Below are 13,924 nucleotides of genomic sequence, written 5' to 3' on the forward strand. Positions count from 1 at the left end.
TTCCATGAAAACACACATCTGAGGATTTACTTTGCATCAGCCCTGTATCTGCTGCTGTAGATTATAGAGACAAATAGAACGCCATTTTTTTAAATTCTTTTCAGTGTACCAGAATTCATTGTTTACGTACCACACCCAGTGCTCCATGCAATATGTGCCCTCCATAATTCCCACCACCAGGCTCACCCAACCTCCCAGCCCCCACCCCTCCAAAACCCTCAGATTATTTTTCAGAGTCCATAGTCTTTCATGGTTCTTCTCCCCCTCCAATCACCCCCAAATCCCTTCTCCTCTCCATCTCCCCATGTCCTCCATGTTATTCCTTATGCTCCACAAGTAAGTGAAACCATATGATAATTGACTCTCTCTGCTTGACTTATTTCACTCAGCATAATCTTTTCCGGTCCCGTCCATGTTGCTACAAAAGTTGGGTATTCATCCTTTCTGATGGAGGCATAATACTCCATAGTGTATATGGACCACATCTTCCTTATCCATTCATCCATTGAAGGGCATCTTGGTTCTTTCCACAGTTTGGCGACTGTGGCCATTGCTGCTATGAATATTGGGGTACAGATGGCCCTTCTTTTCACTACATCTGTATCTTTTGGGTAAATACCCAGTAGTGCAATTGCAGGGTCATAGGGGAGCTCTATTTTTAATTTCTTTTTTTTTAAGATTTCATTTATTTATTTGACAGAGATCACAAGTAGGCAGAGAGGCAGGCAGAGAGAGTGGAAGGGAATCAGGCTCTCTGTTGAGCAGAGGGCCCAGTTCAGGGCTCGATCCCAGGACCCTGGGATCATGACCTGAGCTGCAGGCAGAGGCTTTTACCCACTGAGCCACCCAGGAGCCCCTATTTTTAATTTCTTAAGGAATCTCCACACTGCTTTCCAAAGTGACTGTACCAACTTGCATTTCCACAACAGTGTAAGAGGGTTCCCCTTTCTCCACATCCTCTCCAACACACGTTGTTTACAGTCTTGTTAATTTTGGCCATTCTAACTGGTGTAAGGTGGTATCTCAACGTGGTTTTGATTTGAATCTCCCTGATGGCTAGTGATGATGAACATTTTTTCATGTGTCTGTTAACCATTTGTATGTCTTCATTGGAGAAGTGTCTGTTCATGTCTTCTGCCCATTTTTTGACATGATTATCTGTTTTTTGAGTGTTGAGTTTGAGGAGTTCTTTATAGATCCTGGATATCAGTCTTTTGTCTGTACTGTCATTTGTGAATATCTTCTCTCATTCCATGGGTTGCTTCTTTGTTTTGTTGACTGTTTCCTTTGCTGTGCAGAAGCTTTTGATCTTGATGAAGTCCCAAAAATTCATTTTTGCTTTTGTTTCTTTTGCCTTTGGAGACATACCTTGAAAGAAGTTGCTGTGGCCGATGTCGAAGAGGTTACTGCCTATGTTCTCCTCTATGATCCTGATGGATTCCTGGCTCATGTTGAGGTCTTTTATCAATTTTGAGTTTATCTTTGTGTATGGTATAAGAGAATGGTCAAGTTTCATTCTTCTATATATAGCTGTCCAATTTTCCCAACAACATTTATTGAAAAGACTGTCTTTGCCACCAAGAATGTGAGCTCCTACTTAGGTTTTATGATAGGGTTCTCACAAGCTAATTGGTCTCTTTCCATTTCCCTCCTTTCCTGACCTCCCATGTCTCAGTCTCTCTCTCTATGTTTCAATCTCTTAAAAAAATTATTCCCACCATCATTCAAATATGAACCCTGAGCAAACAGTAAGGACATATCTAGAGCATTTTTAAGACAGGAGTTCTAGCTGCAAGAAATCTTACATAAATCCTAAAAAAAAACCACACATTACTGAATTCATTTATGAGTTCTAACAGTTTTTTTTCTTTTTAAGAATCTTTAGGGTTTTCTATATATAAGATCATGTCATCTGCAAATGGATAATTTTACTTCTTCCTTTCTGATTTGAATACCTTTTATTTATTTGTCTTGCTAGCTGCTCTGGGTAGGACTTCCAAGTGAGAGCGGGCTTAAATTTACTGCTCACCATTTTCCCTTTCTGCACACATCTCCTCCATTAATAGTGGAGAATTGGGCCTTCTGTGGGACATCCTCTTAAAAACACTGATTTCTAGCGAGCAGAATAAAAGTGCTAAAGTCAGTTGTACCTAGACGTTAATTCAGTTATTCATTGATTCTACAGATATTAATGGATAACCTATTATATGGCAGGCAGTATTTTTCATACTGGGTCTACAGAAATGAAGAAAAGTGACCAAACTCTGCCTTCATAAAGCTTACAGTCTGGCTGAAGAATATTTTTATCAGTACAAAAAAATAAATGTTGGAGTATATGACATAGTGAGAAGTACTAAGGAGAAAAATAAAGCAGGAGGAGGAATAAGGAGATTATGTGGAGGGCAATTTAGTGAGTGACCAAAACAGTTGAGTCAAGAGCTAATGGAGGTGAGGAGGAACACTCTGTGACTATCGGGGAATGTTCTGGGCAGAGAAAAGAGTGAGCAGAGATCCTGGGGCAGACCCAAGTCTGGCATTTAAGGAATAGCAAGGAAGCAAGTGGGTCTGAGGAGAGGAGAGCAAAGAGGAAACTGCAGGGCTGGAATTCTGGCTCTGACCCTTCATAGTGCTGAGAGAATTATCTAAACTCCTAACCCTCCATCCTGCACATGGATAATATTTCCTAGGGCTGCATGAGGTTTAAACAAGGTTGCACACGCCGTAGTATTTCGTACAGTGCCTGGTTCGTAGAGAATGCTCAAACATGTTTGAGGTGATCGCTAGTGCTTACAGGCTAAAAATCCAAGATTAGAATTGTGGATTTACAAGCTCACCCTTTACTGGCTGTGTGACTTCAGGCAAAGAATTGAACTCTTCGTGCCTCAGTTTTCTCATCTGTAAAATGAAGATAATAACAGAACCTCCCACGTGGAGTGGGTATGAGAATTAAATGTGCTAATATATGTAAAGGAAGTAGAACAGTGCCTGGTAAATAGTAAGGCTCCATAAAATGAGCAATGATTATGATCATTAATGAGTTCCCAATATGTTCCAGGTCAGTAAAAGAATAGACCAAAAATTAAAGTTGTTTTGATGTCAGCCTTTCAGGAAAGGGGATTCGTGGTATTGGCTGGAGCTAGCATCATCTCAAGGCTCACATGGAGAAAGAGCCACTCCTAAGCTCACTTGTGTGGCTGTTGGCTGGATTCCCAGCTATTGGACTGAGGGTTTCAGTCCTTCCCTGGCATTTGAGACAACCCATCAGATTCTTGTTTGTGTGCTTCTCCAACACGGTCACTTGCTTCATCAAATTGGGTAAGCCTAGAAGTTAATAGAGAGGCCAACAAGACAGAAGCCATAGTCTTTTGCAACCTAATTGTGGGAGTGCAACCCATCACTTGTGTCTCATCTACACAAGAGAAGCAAGTTATTCGCTTCAACCCACACTGAAGGGGAGGGGATCACACAAGGCTCTTTGAGGGCCATCTTTGCAAACTGTCTACCACAGAATAGATGCATTCTCCCCCAACACCTTCTGCAGCTCGGGGCGTGTTCTACAGAAGATCCTGCCTTTGGCATAACATCAGAGAAAAAGGGAACCTCAAGAAAGAATGAAATTAACTTTACTGCCTGGCTGACCAACTGGGGCTTCAGAAGAAAAACTGATTTCCAGAAAGCAAATAAGGAACATATCTTGGACATTTGAGCTGATGATTCACCTATTTCTCATTTCTTTTATCTCATTTCATTCCCCAAGGCATTCTGCAAAATGTGTATTATTACTCATAATTGAAAGAATTGCAGCTCAAAAAGGTTAAGTCACAAATCCAAAGGTTACACAGCTGGTAGGTGGACAGAGTTTGAATCTCAGTCTGTGCAACTCCAAAACCCACACCTTTTCCATATCCAAAGCACCTTAGTGTTGCTAGAACATACATATATTTGTTATCATTTACAATAGTAGAGATTTTTAGGAACCCACCGATAGCAGGAAATTCTTTGGGTTCCGCTAAAATATAAATATAAAATGTAAAAGGCCACCCATAGAGGTTCCTGTAAATCTCAACCTTTGGTGAATCAACGTACTGCCACTACAGACATTTTCACAAAATCCAGTCCCTGGTATCGAATAGGATGCTGAATTTAATAGCATCAGTGTGTTATCACCGATAAGCTTAACTGATTTGGACAGAGCACAGCTATGCGCTACTCTACTGGAAAGGGTCAGAGGATGACAAGCAAGAAGCGTTGCTTCTCTGGTAGTTCTTATATTCTCACAGCGAGGGTGATGAGGTAGCTCTGAAAAGCATCCCTCGAGTGACCAGGCTACATCCAGCTGGCCTGATTCGTGGGCTACACATCCCCTGTTGCCGGTCCAGGGAACTATTTTGAGTCTTCACCATACTCCTGGGTGTGAATGCCGCTGATGAGAGCCCAACAGGAAATGTGACCTCATCCTGCCTCTCAGTCTCTGGTTACGCAGGCTGTTTTTGAAAGAAAACAAGAGCAGTTATAAAGCTGACTTTCTCAAGAACCACATGCCCCTTTATTCTAGGAAGCAGCCAAAAGAACAAGAGGCCACCAAAGACAAAACTTTCTGCAAATGCCTGCCCACGGTGATGTGCGCAGTCATCTGTTAGAAGGAGAGAATGCTCTTCATTACAGGACTTTTGTGCACCTGTTGACACTCTGACATGGTTTTCAGCTGAAGAACTGCTAAGTCCTGGATTTTTTCACCGTGGACCCGAGGAAACTTTGCGTCAGTAATTCTTCTACTTACCACGAAGAAGAAGAAAGTGGGAACTCCCTTTGGAAGGAACATGTACGGACAGATTATTTTGCAGAATGGATGTGTTACTTTGATGGAACTGGTAGACAGAATCTGTTTCTTGAAAAGATTTAGAGCTGTTACTGAAGGCTTTTTTAGTGTTACTAATACTCAATTACTGTTTGTATATTGCCTGTAGCTTGATATAAATATTTGTAAGAGATAGCAGTAAAACCTTGTTTTCTGCCACAGGACTTGTTGGTTTAAAATTAAGCGTAACACTTGGGGAAAGCTAACGTGGTATAATTTGGGCTGCACCTTTGAGATGGTATTGATCAAAAATCAAAAGGATGGTGGCAAACTATTATATTATGGTGCAAGCAATATTATTTTATATTCCAAATAAAAATCTATAAATGTATGCTTTGATTTAGAGATCTTCCAGTGAATGCCAGAAAGTTCTCCTGACTTCTCTAAAGGTCTCTATACCTAGGATCTGTATTTTTGAAAGGTGTTGTATCTAATTTATTGAAAGAATCCGTTTGGAGCTGTAGGATTATCCTGGCTTGATTTAATGTATGACAGCCACAAAAACAACCCATTACCAGTTATCACATTTTAAAAACGTGGGAAGAGGTGGTAAATTAGGAAAGAATTCAGTCCTACCTTGCAAGGCTATTAGGATAGCGATGTGTAGAAAGTGTCATAGTCTACAGCAGACAGATCTATGAGATGAGTGATATATGATCAAAGTCTACATAATTTACACACTTAGATGTATTTTAAATTTGTAATTGAGAAAGTAAATTTATATGTTCCTGAGAGCTGCATTTTGAAATCTGCCTGGTGGTAGGCTATTTTAAGTGCACTCTTGTGCTGCTTGAGAATGTCCAGGCTGACAGTGTCTATGAAAGACCGCCAGCCCTTGCTATGACTACCTGCCAGTGGTCCGAGGCATTGCACAAAAGACCAACACCAATCTCCAAGCATTGCTTGAAACTTGATAATGAGGGCGATGTGCACTGGGTGACAAAACTACAAATATACTTATTTAGAGGGCTCTACAAAACCCAACCTTTTTTCTGATTTCTTAATCAAATAATTCACTTGCATTATTTATTTTGAGGACAGATTAACTGCATAAATCTAGCTTTCTCAAATAAAATGCTGTTCTTATTTACAGAACAAGATTATTTTGGATGCACTCGGACAGACAATGGGAAATAGTACAAAACCGTAGATGCAGACACAATCTCAGTGGTCACTGGTTCCAGTCTCCTCCTTCAGTCCAAAATCTCGTGTCATTCGGTAAACAAGTCTGACTGGTGCAATTAGTAGATGCCATCTGTTTTGGCATGATTTTTCTATTTTTAATATATAATCCACCTTTTTTTCATGGCTCTTTCAGAAAATCTGTGAAGTTTGAACAAGCAGGCTTCCCAAGATGTACCGAATATCTCAACTGATGTCAACACCAGTGGCAAGTAAATGTAGGAGAACTGCTATGCGCAATTATCTTTTGAACGATTAGACTTCTTTTAGCAATTTCCTTGCTTTGATTTTGCTGATACTCATACCATTAACCATCTGTCAGTAGCTTGTGCTTCGTAAGTGCCAGTGTTCACTTTGGCAATGATTTTGACTTCATTTCTTTCCTTGAGAGAAATGTGGTATTTGTCTTTCTAGTAGAAAAAAAAAATCACTGGTTTTTTAGATGCCTGTGCATAAATGTGAAAGGAGATTGTTTATCAGCTACTATTAAGATGCAAAACTGTCTATAAAAAAATACTGAATGATTTTGATAGCTACTTGCAGGAAGTAAGGGCGTTGTTAAAATGGTAGTGGTTTCAAGTTTCTTCCTTCCTCTAGTCATTTTCTCCCCAAGCCCTGTTTCTAACCCCTCCCCCAACACACACACCTACAATTTACTCCTTACAAATCAACCAGCCCCATCTGAAAGCCTAAACTTTGTCTTAGATATTAATCATCCACAGTGGAATCAAGTTTCACTGAACCTATTAGAAGTGTTCACACGTTACTGTATAAAATCCCGCTTTAGAGTTTAGAATATTAATTAACTGCACTTTGCCCAACTGAAATCTGTTGCTATGCCTTTGGTTAAAGTGAGTTGAATGAATGGATGATTTTTTTTTTTCATTGAGAATATTCACAGGCTTCATACATTGGAAAATCATTTATATAAAACAAAACAAAACTTAATTTTTTTCCTCCACTAATGTCCTCTACTCGTTATTTTACAATGAAAGTGCCTTAAAATGCCCTAATGAGAGACAGCCTAGGCAGATGATTGAATCCCTCAAATTACTGAGTAAGCTAAAACAACCAGCGCGTTGGCTCATTGATTTGGGTTTTCTACAGCTTCACACAAGATGCTTTCTTCCTCCTTTTCATGAGTCAGTTTGATGCTAATGGTTTATTATTGCCTCATCCTCCACTCAGAAACCTCTAAAGGATGTTGAGTGAGAGAAGAAACAGAAGATAGAAGCCCTTCGATTATTTCTGGCTCCCCGTAAGGGCCTGGTGACAAGTTGTGTTAGTCTTGATTCACCGGATGCCTGCACCAGTTGGAATCTCTGCTGAGCAGGAGCTATTCATACCTTCTTTGACACCTCCGTTATTTGCAGTCAAGCATGTTGGGGAGGTGGGATAAATTTGTGCTTCTCTCCTCTTTGCCGATGCAGGTTCTTCTGGCTCTGAGAGAAGATATACTGGAGAGCTGTCTCCCACATGTGTTTTCCCAAGGTATCTTATGGGACTTTTCTCAAAACAAATCAATCATGTGTCTTCCTATGTGTCTTACTGGTTTACAAATATTAGTTTTATCTCTCATCCGGTTTTGGCATGGGCGTAAATCTTTAGTCCCATGTACATGCAAAATGAAAACTTGCCTAACCTAATAATGGATTTGGAGGAGGTGGCTGTGAGTGTGGGAGCACATGTGAATTGTTTGGAGAGTGGAGAAACTGTCGGAGGCTGATGAATAGTTGCTTTTTCTCAAATTGATGTTCTCCTATATGTGCTTTACTATCTCGGTTTATAAGAGTAACAGGCTTCTATCCCAATGCCCGAGCTGTCCAGATTCCGTTCTCTGCAAAGACATGTAGAGTCTACCATTTTGTTCAAGTTCTGTGATGAAGTCTCTTCTTTCCATCCTTCCTTGTTTCTTTCCTTCCTTCCTTCCTTTTTTTCTCTTTTTTTTTTCCTGTCTCTTCTCTCTTATTCCTTATGCAGGTCTCACTGATGTTTTCTCTAGCATTTTGTAAAATGTGCCAGTGGTATAAAGGAATCATGCCTTGGTGTTAGGACCTGCCCTTATTTGTAAATTCTAGGCCTCTTGCTACTGTCAAATGAATCAACCAAAGATGAACAGGATGGCCATGTGGAGCCAGCCCATGCTTTAGTGTTAGATAGACCAGGACTCGAATCCTAGCCCTGTCACTCACTATTAAATGTCCAAGTTATTTGTCCTTCTGTATCTCCTGTTTTTTTTTTTTTTTCTACAGTGTAATGAAGATAACAATACTTAGTTTTGGGGGAGGTTTGTGAAAAGTAGATAAAGCATGAAGTATGAGCCAGGCCCATAGTAAGTTTTCAAGAAAAAATATCCACTTAAAATAGTACGTTACTAAATTTAGTGCATGTATTAATTGTGGACAGGTTTCTACATTTAAAACTTTATCAGAGGGCTCAGTTGGTTTAGTGTCTGCCTTAGGCTGGGGTCATGATCCAGGTCTCCTCACTCAGTGGGGAGTCTGCTTCTCTTTCTCCCTCCGACCTGTCCCCACCCTGTTGGTGCTCTGTCTCTCATGCTCTCTCTCCCAAATAAATAAATAAAATCTTAAAAAAATAAAAATTAAATAAAACTTTATCAGAAATCCCATAGAGCTTGTGGCATGAGGTGGCCTTTCAATCACACAGGCATATGGTTGTTTCTCAAACCTAACACACATGGAGATTTGAATGGGAGACTTTCCTGGATATCAAATCACAACTGCATGGTCATTTGTGCAGCTGACCTAGAGGGAAATCGGCAAAGGCCAAAAAGATCTCTTTGACTGTGCCTTCACCCTGTAACTCTTCTGTGCCTGGTGGCTGCAAGGTTGAAATTTATCAATCACAGGGAAAGAGTAAACATATTGCAACTGGAAGGCTATTCAAAGAAAAGGGGTGGTGACTATAAGTTTCCAACATCCCAGATAGGCTGTTTTGCGATTTTTCCATCCAAGAAAATGGATTAATGTCAAGGGTGTAGTTGCATCATGTGGTGAAAAGACTGATTAGACAGAATGTTTTCATCAACATGTTTAAAGCAGAAAAAAGCACTAAATGCCCTGTCGTTTAATAGCCCAGAGTAGAAGTGGCATTCTTAGGGTGGCAGAGGTAACCGGTAGCCATGAATGCAAACAGGTATTTTCCTTCACAGTGGCTAGAAATGTGGTTTTTATGGGACTAGATGTGGTGGATAGAAGTGGAAAGGAATTTCCTTCTTCCCCCTTTAGTTTTGCCCGTGATTTCCTGGATGGTGACACTTCCTTCAAATGCTGCTCTGTAGATCTCCTGACAGCCTCCCACTTTGTCTGTCGCCGGAGTCCCAGACTCCTCTCCAATGGATACTACACTTGGACAGAAGACAGTTTCCTCCGTGACAAAGATGGCAACGTAACTCTGAGCCCACCCCAGACCAGTGTTCTTTACAAGGAGAATTTAGTTAGGTAAGTCGAGGATATTACATGAGAGAATCTGAAGTCTGGTCCACCCACTAGTTATTCATTTGTTCATTTGTTCATTTAGCAATGATTCCTAAGAGCTCATTATTGTGGAAGCACAAAGACTAATATGGGGCAAGGACTGCTGACGTGAAAACAAACAAATGTGCTGAAGCAGTAAGGGTGTTGGGGTAGAGGTCTGAACAGAATGCAATGGAGGAGATGAGGAAAGGAAGCCCATTTCATTTGGGGAGACAGGTTAAAACAAAATTCCTAGAGATAATGAAGATTGATTTGAGTCTTGACAGATGTAGGATGTTAGCTAAAATAAAAGTAGCAAATGAGATTTCCAGAGATGGAATGGGCACGGAGCCCTGGGAGACCCTGTACCATTTGGAAAACAGCAGGCGGTTTGGCAGAAATCAACTCGGGGTGGAGGCGCAGGAGGGAAGACTGAGCAGACACAGACTGAACAGAGAAGCTTCAAGTCCAGCTCAGGGTGTTTGTTTTTGTTCTGAAGGTAGGGAGGAGCCATTGACGAATGACTAATGACCAGATTTATTCTTACAAGGTAGAGGACAGGTTGCTGGGAGTATGGATGGGTGAGTAGTCAAAATCTTCCAGAAATGGAAATCACAAGCGTGTCATCACTACTGCCTTCCCTTGACACACCCAGTGATTTCCCTTTGCCCTAACATCAAATTGTAACTCTTTACATAATGTTACTATACTGGAGAACCATTCACGATTCTTCATTCCCTGCCCTCATGTGACCTGTCCAGCCTCATTTCTTAGCATGGCCCAATATGAGACTTACTTATTCTTCAATGACTAGATCAGATCATCCTCTGCAGCTCAGTGGTCTCCTATCCTCAGAAACCTCCCTTGACTCTGATCAGCAACAGCCTTCCTGATGCTCTCAGAGCAGCCTCCAGTTAATTCCGCCGGAGCACACATCCCCTACCTAGTATGGTAATGCAGACCAGGGACTATGGAGCCAGGCTGCCTGGGATTGCTTCCCAGTTATGCCACTTACTAGATATATGACCTCAGCCAAGTGCCTTAACCTTTTGTGCTTCAGTTTCCTGATCTGAAAAATGGGGTCACAATAGTACTTCCCTCACGGGCTGTTCCAAAGATAATGTGAGTTACTTGATGTCAACCGCAAAGAAAGACATCTGGTGTGGGATGAGCTCTATGAAGTCATTAGCTTCATCTGCATAGATCTTGTCTCTCTCCCGTACTGGTTTGTGAACTTTTTGTACCGAAGGTTTTATTTTGTATCTCAGCATCTTTGATACTGATCCAGGCACCTGGAACACACAGAAATTTAAGAAACTTCTGTGGGATTAACAGAGGGATCAAATGAAATGAGCGTCACAGATCCGAGTTACGGAGATGGGTTCTATGCATCAAACCACATTCACTACATTCTTGGTTTTGAACCAAACATGGCTGCTATTCATTATGCACCGTGCTACTTTCATTTCTTCATTTCTCTCCAGAATATTTAGAAAGAGAAAGAGAGTCCGCCGTTCCTTTTCTAATCTCTTCAGCCTCGGTGCCTCTAAATCCTGGCTGCACGGAAACATCTTTGGTGATGTTGACTCTTCCTTAAGTGAGGACACCTGGTTAGAGGAGGTCAGGAGGCTGGACATGCAGCATTGCAATGAAACTGGTGAGTCTGAATCTCCTTTTCCACAGTGAAATATCATTCGCAAATGGGCAACAGCAGCCATGTGGTCCCAGAGCAATATAAATTCCAGAGATGACCATCATTGCAAAGAAAGAATGGGCCACATTTTTAAAAAATCACCTAAAGTTCTCTCCACACCACTTACATGATCCAATTACATATGTATTCATGTCATGTATTATGCAAAGTAGCTTAATTTAAATGTGTAAATTGTTAAGCTGATAATACCTGAAATATGTGTTTATACATCTTCAGTGTATCTTCTCTATATAGGATATAGATGGAGAAAAGACACTGAAGTTGGGGTCCAAGTCCCTGGGTGAGCACATTGAGATAGTTACTTAACTCTGCTATGTCTCAGTTTCCTTATTTTAAAAACAAGATACATATGCAGAGTATAATATATATATTCATATATTCCTATTGAAATACATGCTACATGTTTGTATTATATATACATGTATATCATATATATCCATATTAAATATACATGATATTGTGTATACATATTATGTAATACACAGAATACAATATTACTATATGTAAATATGTGTATATAGATACACATATATGTATGTAAACACAATGATATGAACTCAAAGTATATCTTAAAGACTAAATGGACAATGAACGTCAAGCATATTTCAATCCCTGATACTCAGTGATTTGTAGTTACAGTTATTTTTATTACTAGAATGGGAACAGTGGTTATTTGTTGGGCACCTACCATCTGCCAGGCAATGTGCTAGGTCTGGCGACACAAGAGTAAATACAAATAACATAACCCCAGCCTCTAGTTTGCTGGGGCAGGGGGGTGAGGTTCAGACCTTTGTCAAATAATTGCACAAACAAATATAAAATAATTGTGGTAAATGCCATGAAGAAAAAGCATATGATGTAATGAGAGATTTGACCCAATCAGAAACTCAGGAAAGTCATCCCCATTGAAGTGGCCTTTGAAATGTTTTCCAGAAAATAGGAGGGGCTTCTCTGGGCAAAGGAGGAAGGTAAGAAACAAAATGGCTAGGTCTGAGGAATCCGGGGAGTAGGTTTGCTGGGTGAGGGAAGACCACATGCATGGTTTGGATCATGTTGAGGTGAAGTTCCTTTGGGACATAAGGGGCAAGTCGATCTGGAGCTCCAAGGGACAGTGTGAGTTAAAGCTACACATCTATGAATCACCTCTGAAGCCACAGAATGGCTGAGACACATTAGGAAGAAGGTAGAGTTGGCAAAGAGGGAGTCCAGAAGGGAGCATTTTGAATGGGTAAATAGGACAGGATTAGCCTGCAAAAGGGATTGAGAGGAGGCGTCCAGAGAGGTGAGAGGAAGACTAAGTGTTGTGAAATGAGAATCAAAAAAAATAAGGCTTCGGGGCACCTGGGTGGCTCAGTGGGTTAAGCCGCTTCCTTCAGCTCAGGTCATGATCCCAGAGTCCTGGGATCGAGCCCCGCATCGGGCTTTCTGCTCAGCGGGGAGCCTGCTTTCCTTCCTCTCTCTGCCTGCCTCTCTGCCTACTTGTGATCTCTGTCTGTCAGATAAATAAATAAAATCTTTAAAAAAAAAAAAATAAGGCTTCAAGAGGGATGGGGCAGTCATCAGTGACAAGTCACGTTCAGGGGTTAAACAGGATGACAACTGGATTTGTTGATCTTGAAGTTATTGGTGGTGGAAAACTAGGAAGGGCACCTGGGTGGCTCAGTCCGTTAAGCATCTGCCTTCGGCTCATGTCACGATCCCGGGGTCCTGGGATCAAGTTCCGCATCAGGTTCCCTGCGTAACCTGTTTCTCCTTCTCCATCTGCCCCTCCCCCTCTGCTCGTGTTCTCGCTCTCTCTTTCAAATAAATAAGTAAAACCTTTTTTAAAAAAGAGAAGAGAACCAAAGGGTAGAAGGCGAAGAGTGTGGGAGGTAAGGAAATGGAGGCTGGGTTTGAGGATCCTTCAAGATGCTTTCTGAGAGGGGAGGGAGAAAGACTCCCCCCCCCCACACACACACATTCTACTCCGGTAACAGTCATCCTTTTTCAATTTCCTGAATGGACCATGTTCTTCCACACTTCTGTGACTGTGCTCATGTTGTTCATTCTGCTGGAATTCATTCATTCATTCATTCACTCACTCATTCATTCATTCATTCAATTGGAAGATTTATTGAGGGCCAGCTAGCTACCAGGGACCATTTTACACACTGGGACATAATGGCAAGCAAACGTGTTCTCATGGAACTTGCATCCCTGTGCGGAGAGACAGACAATACATAAGTTACATAGCACATTAAAAGCGGTAAGCGGTGTGGGAAACAACAGAGGGGGAAGAGATGGGGATTGCAGGTTTAAGTAGGGCGATTAAGATGACCTCATAAGAATGACTTCTGAGCATTGGCTGCAAAGTGGAACTAAAGCATCTAAGAGAGGAGCAGTCCAGGCAAAGGAAATGCCAGCACAAAGGTGCTGGACTAGGAGCATCCCAGGGCTGAGTGTGAGAGGCGGGGAGAGAGGATAGGATCTCAGAGGTATGTGACTGGGTGCAAGTGGGGAAGGGCAGGGACGATGGGAAGTCTGGTCAAAAGTTTTGCCTTCTACTCTGAGTTAGGGGAGAACCCATTGGAGGATTTTAACCAGAGGAATAAGATTCTATTTATACACTGACAAGATAACTCTGGCTGCTGTGTTCAGATTAAAGGTAAGATAGGTAGTGGGGCAGAAGCAAGGAAATCAGGTAAGATGATGTTG

At 41.3% G+C, this 13,924-nt stretch overlaps 1 protein-coding gene across 4 annotated transcripts in view; it reads left to right on the forward strand.

The window, feature by feature from the left end:
- Positions 1–4,506: 4,506 nt before the first annotated feature.
- The window catches only part of TMEM71 (transmembrane protein 71), a 31,119-nt gene continuing 21,701 nt past the window's right edge, over positions 4,507–13,924 (forward strand). Inside the window, exons 1-6 of one of the 4 annotated variants that reach the window (XM_080802147.1) lie at positions 4,507–4,822; positions 5,952–6,076; positions 6,177–6,258; positions 7,471–7,531; positions 9,289–9,501; positions 11,001–11,173. In XM_080802147.1, coding sequence (XP_080658273.1) covers positions 6,213–6,258; positions 7,471–7,531; positions 9,289–9,501; positions 11,001–11,173 — 493 coding nt within the window. In that variant the 5' untranslated portion in view covers positions 4,507–4,822; positions 5,952–6,076; positions 6,177–6,212. Of the gene's footprint in view, positions 4,823–5,951; positions 6,077–6,176; positions 6,259–7,470; positions 7,532–9,288; positions 9,502–11,000; positions 11,174–13,924 lie in introns of those variants that run through there. The other 3 variants (XM_080802149.1, XR_013966741.1, XM_080802148.1) reach the window with 3 other exon arrangements.

The sequence above is a fragment of the Martes martes genome, assembly GCF_963455335.1.
Source record: "Martes martes genome assembly, chromosome: 4".
Classification (NCBI taxonomy): domain Eukaryota; kingdom Metazoa; phylum Chordata; class Mammalia; order Carnivora; family Mustelidae; genus Martes; species Martes martes.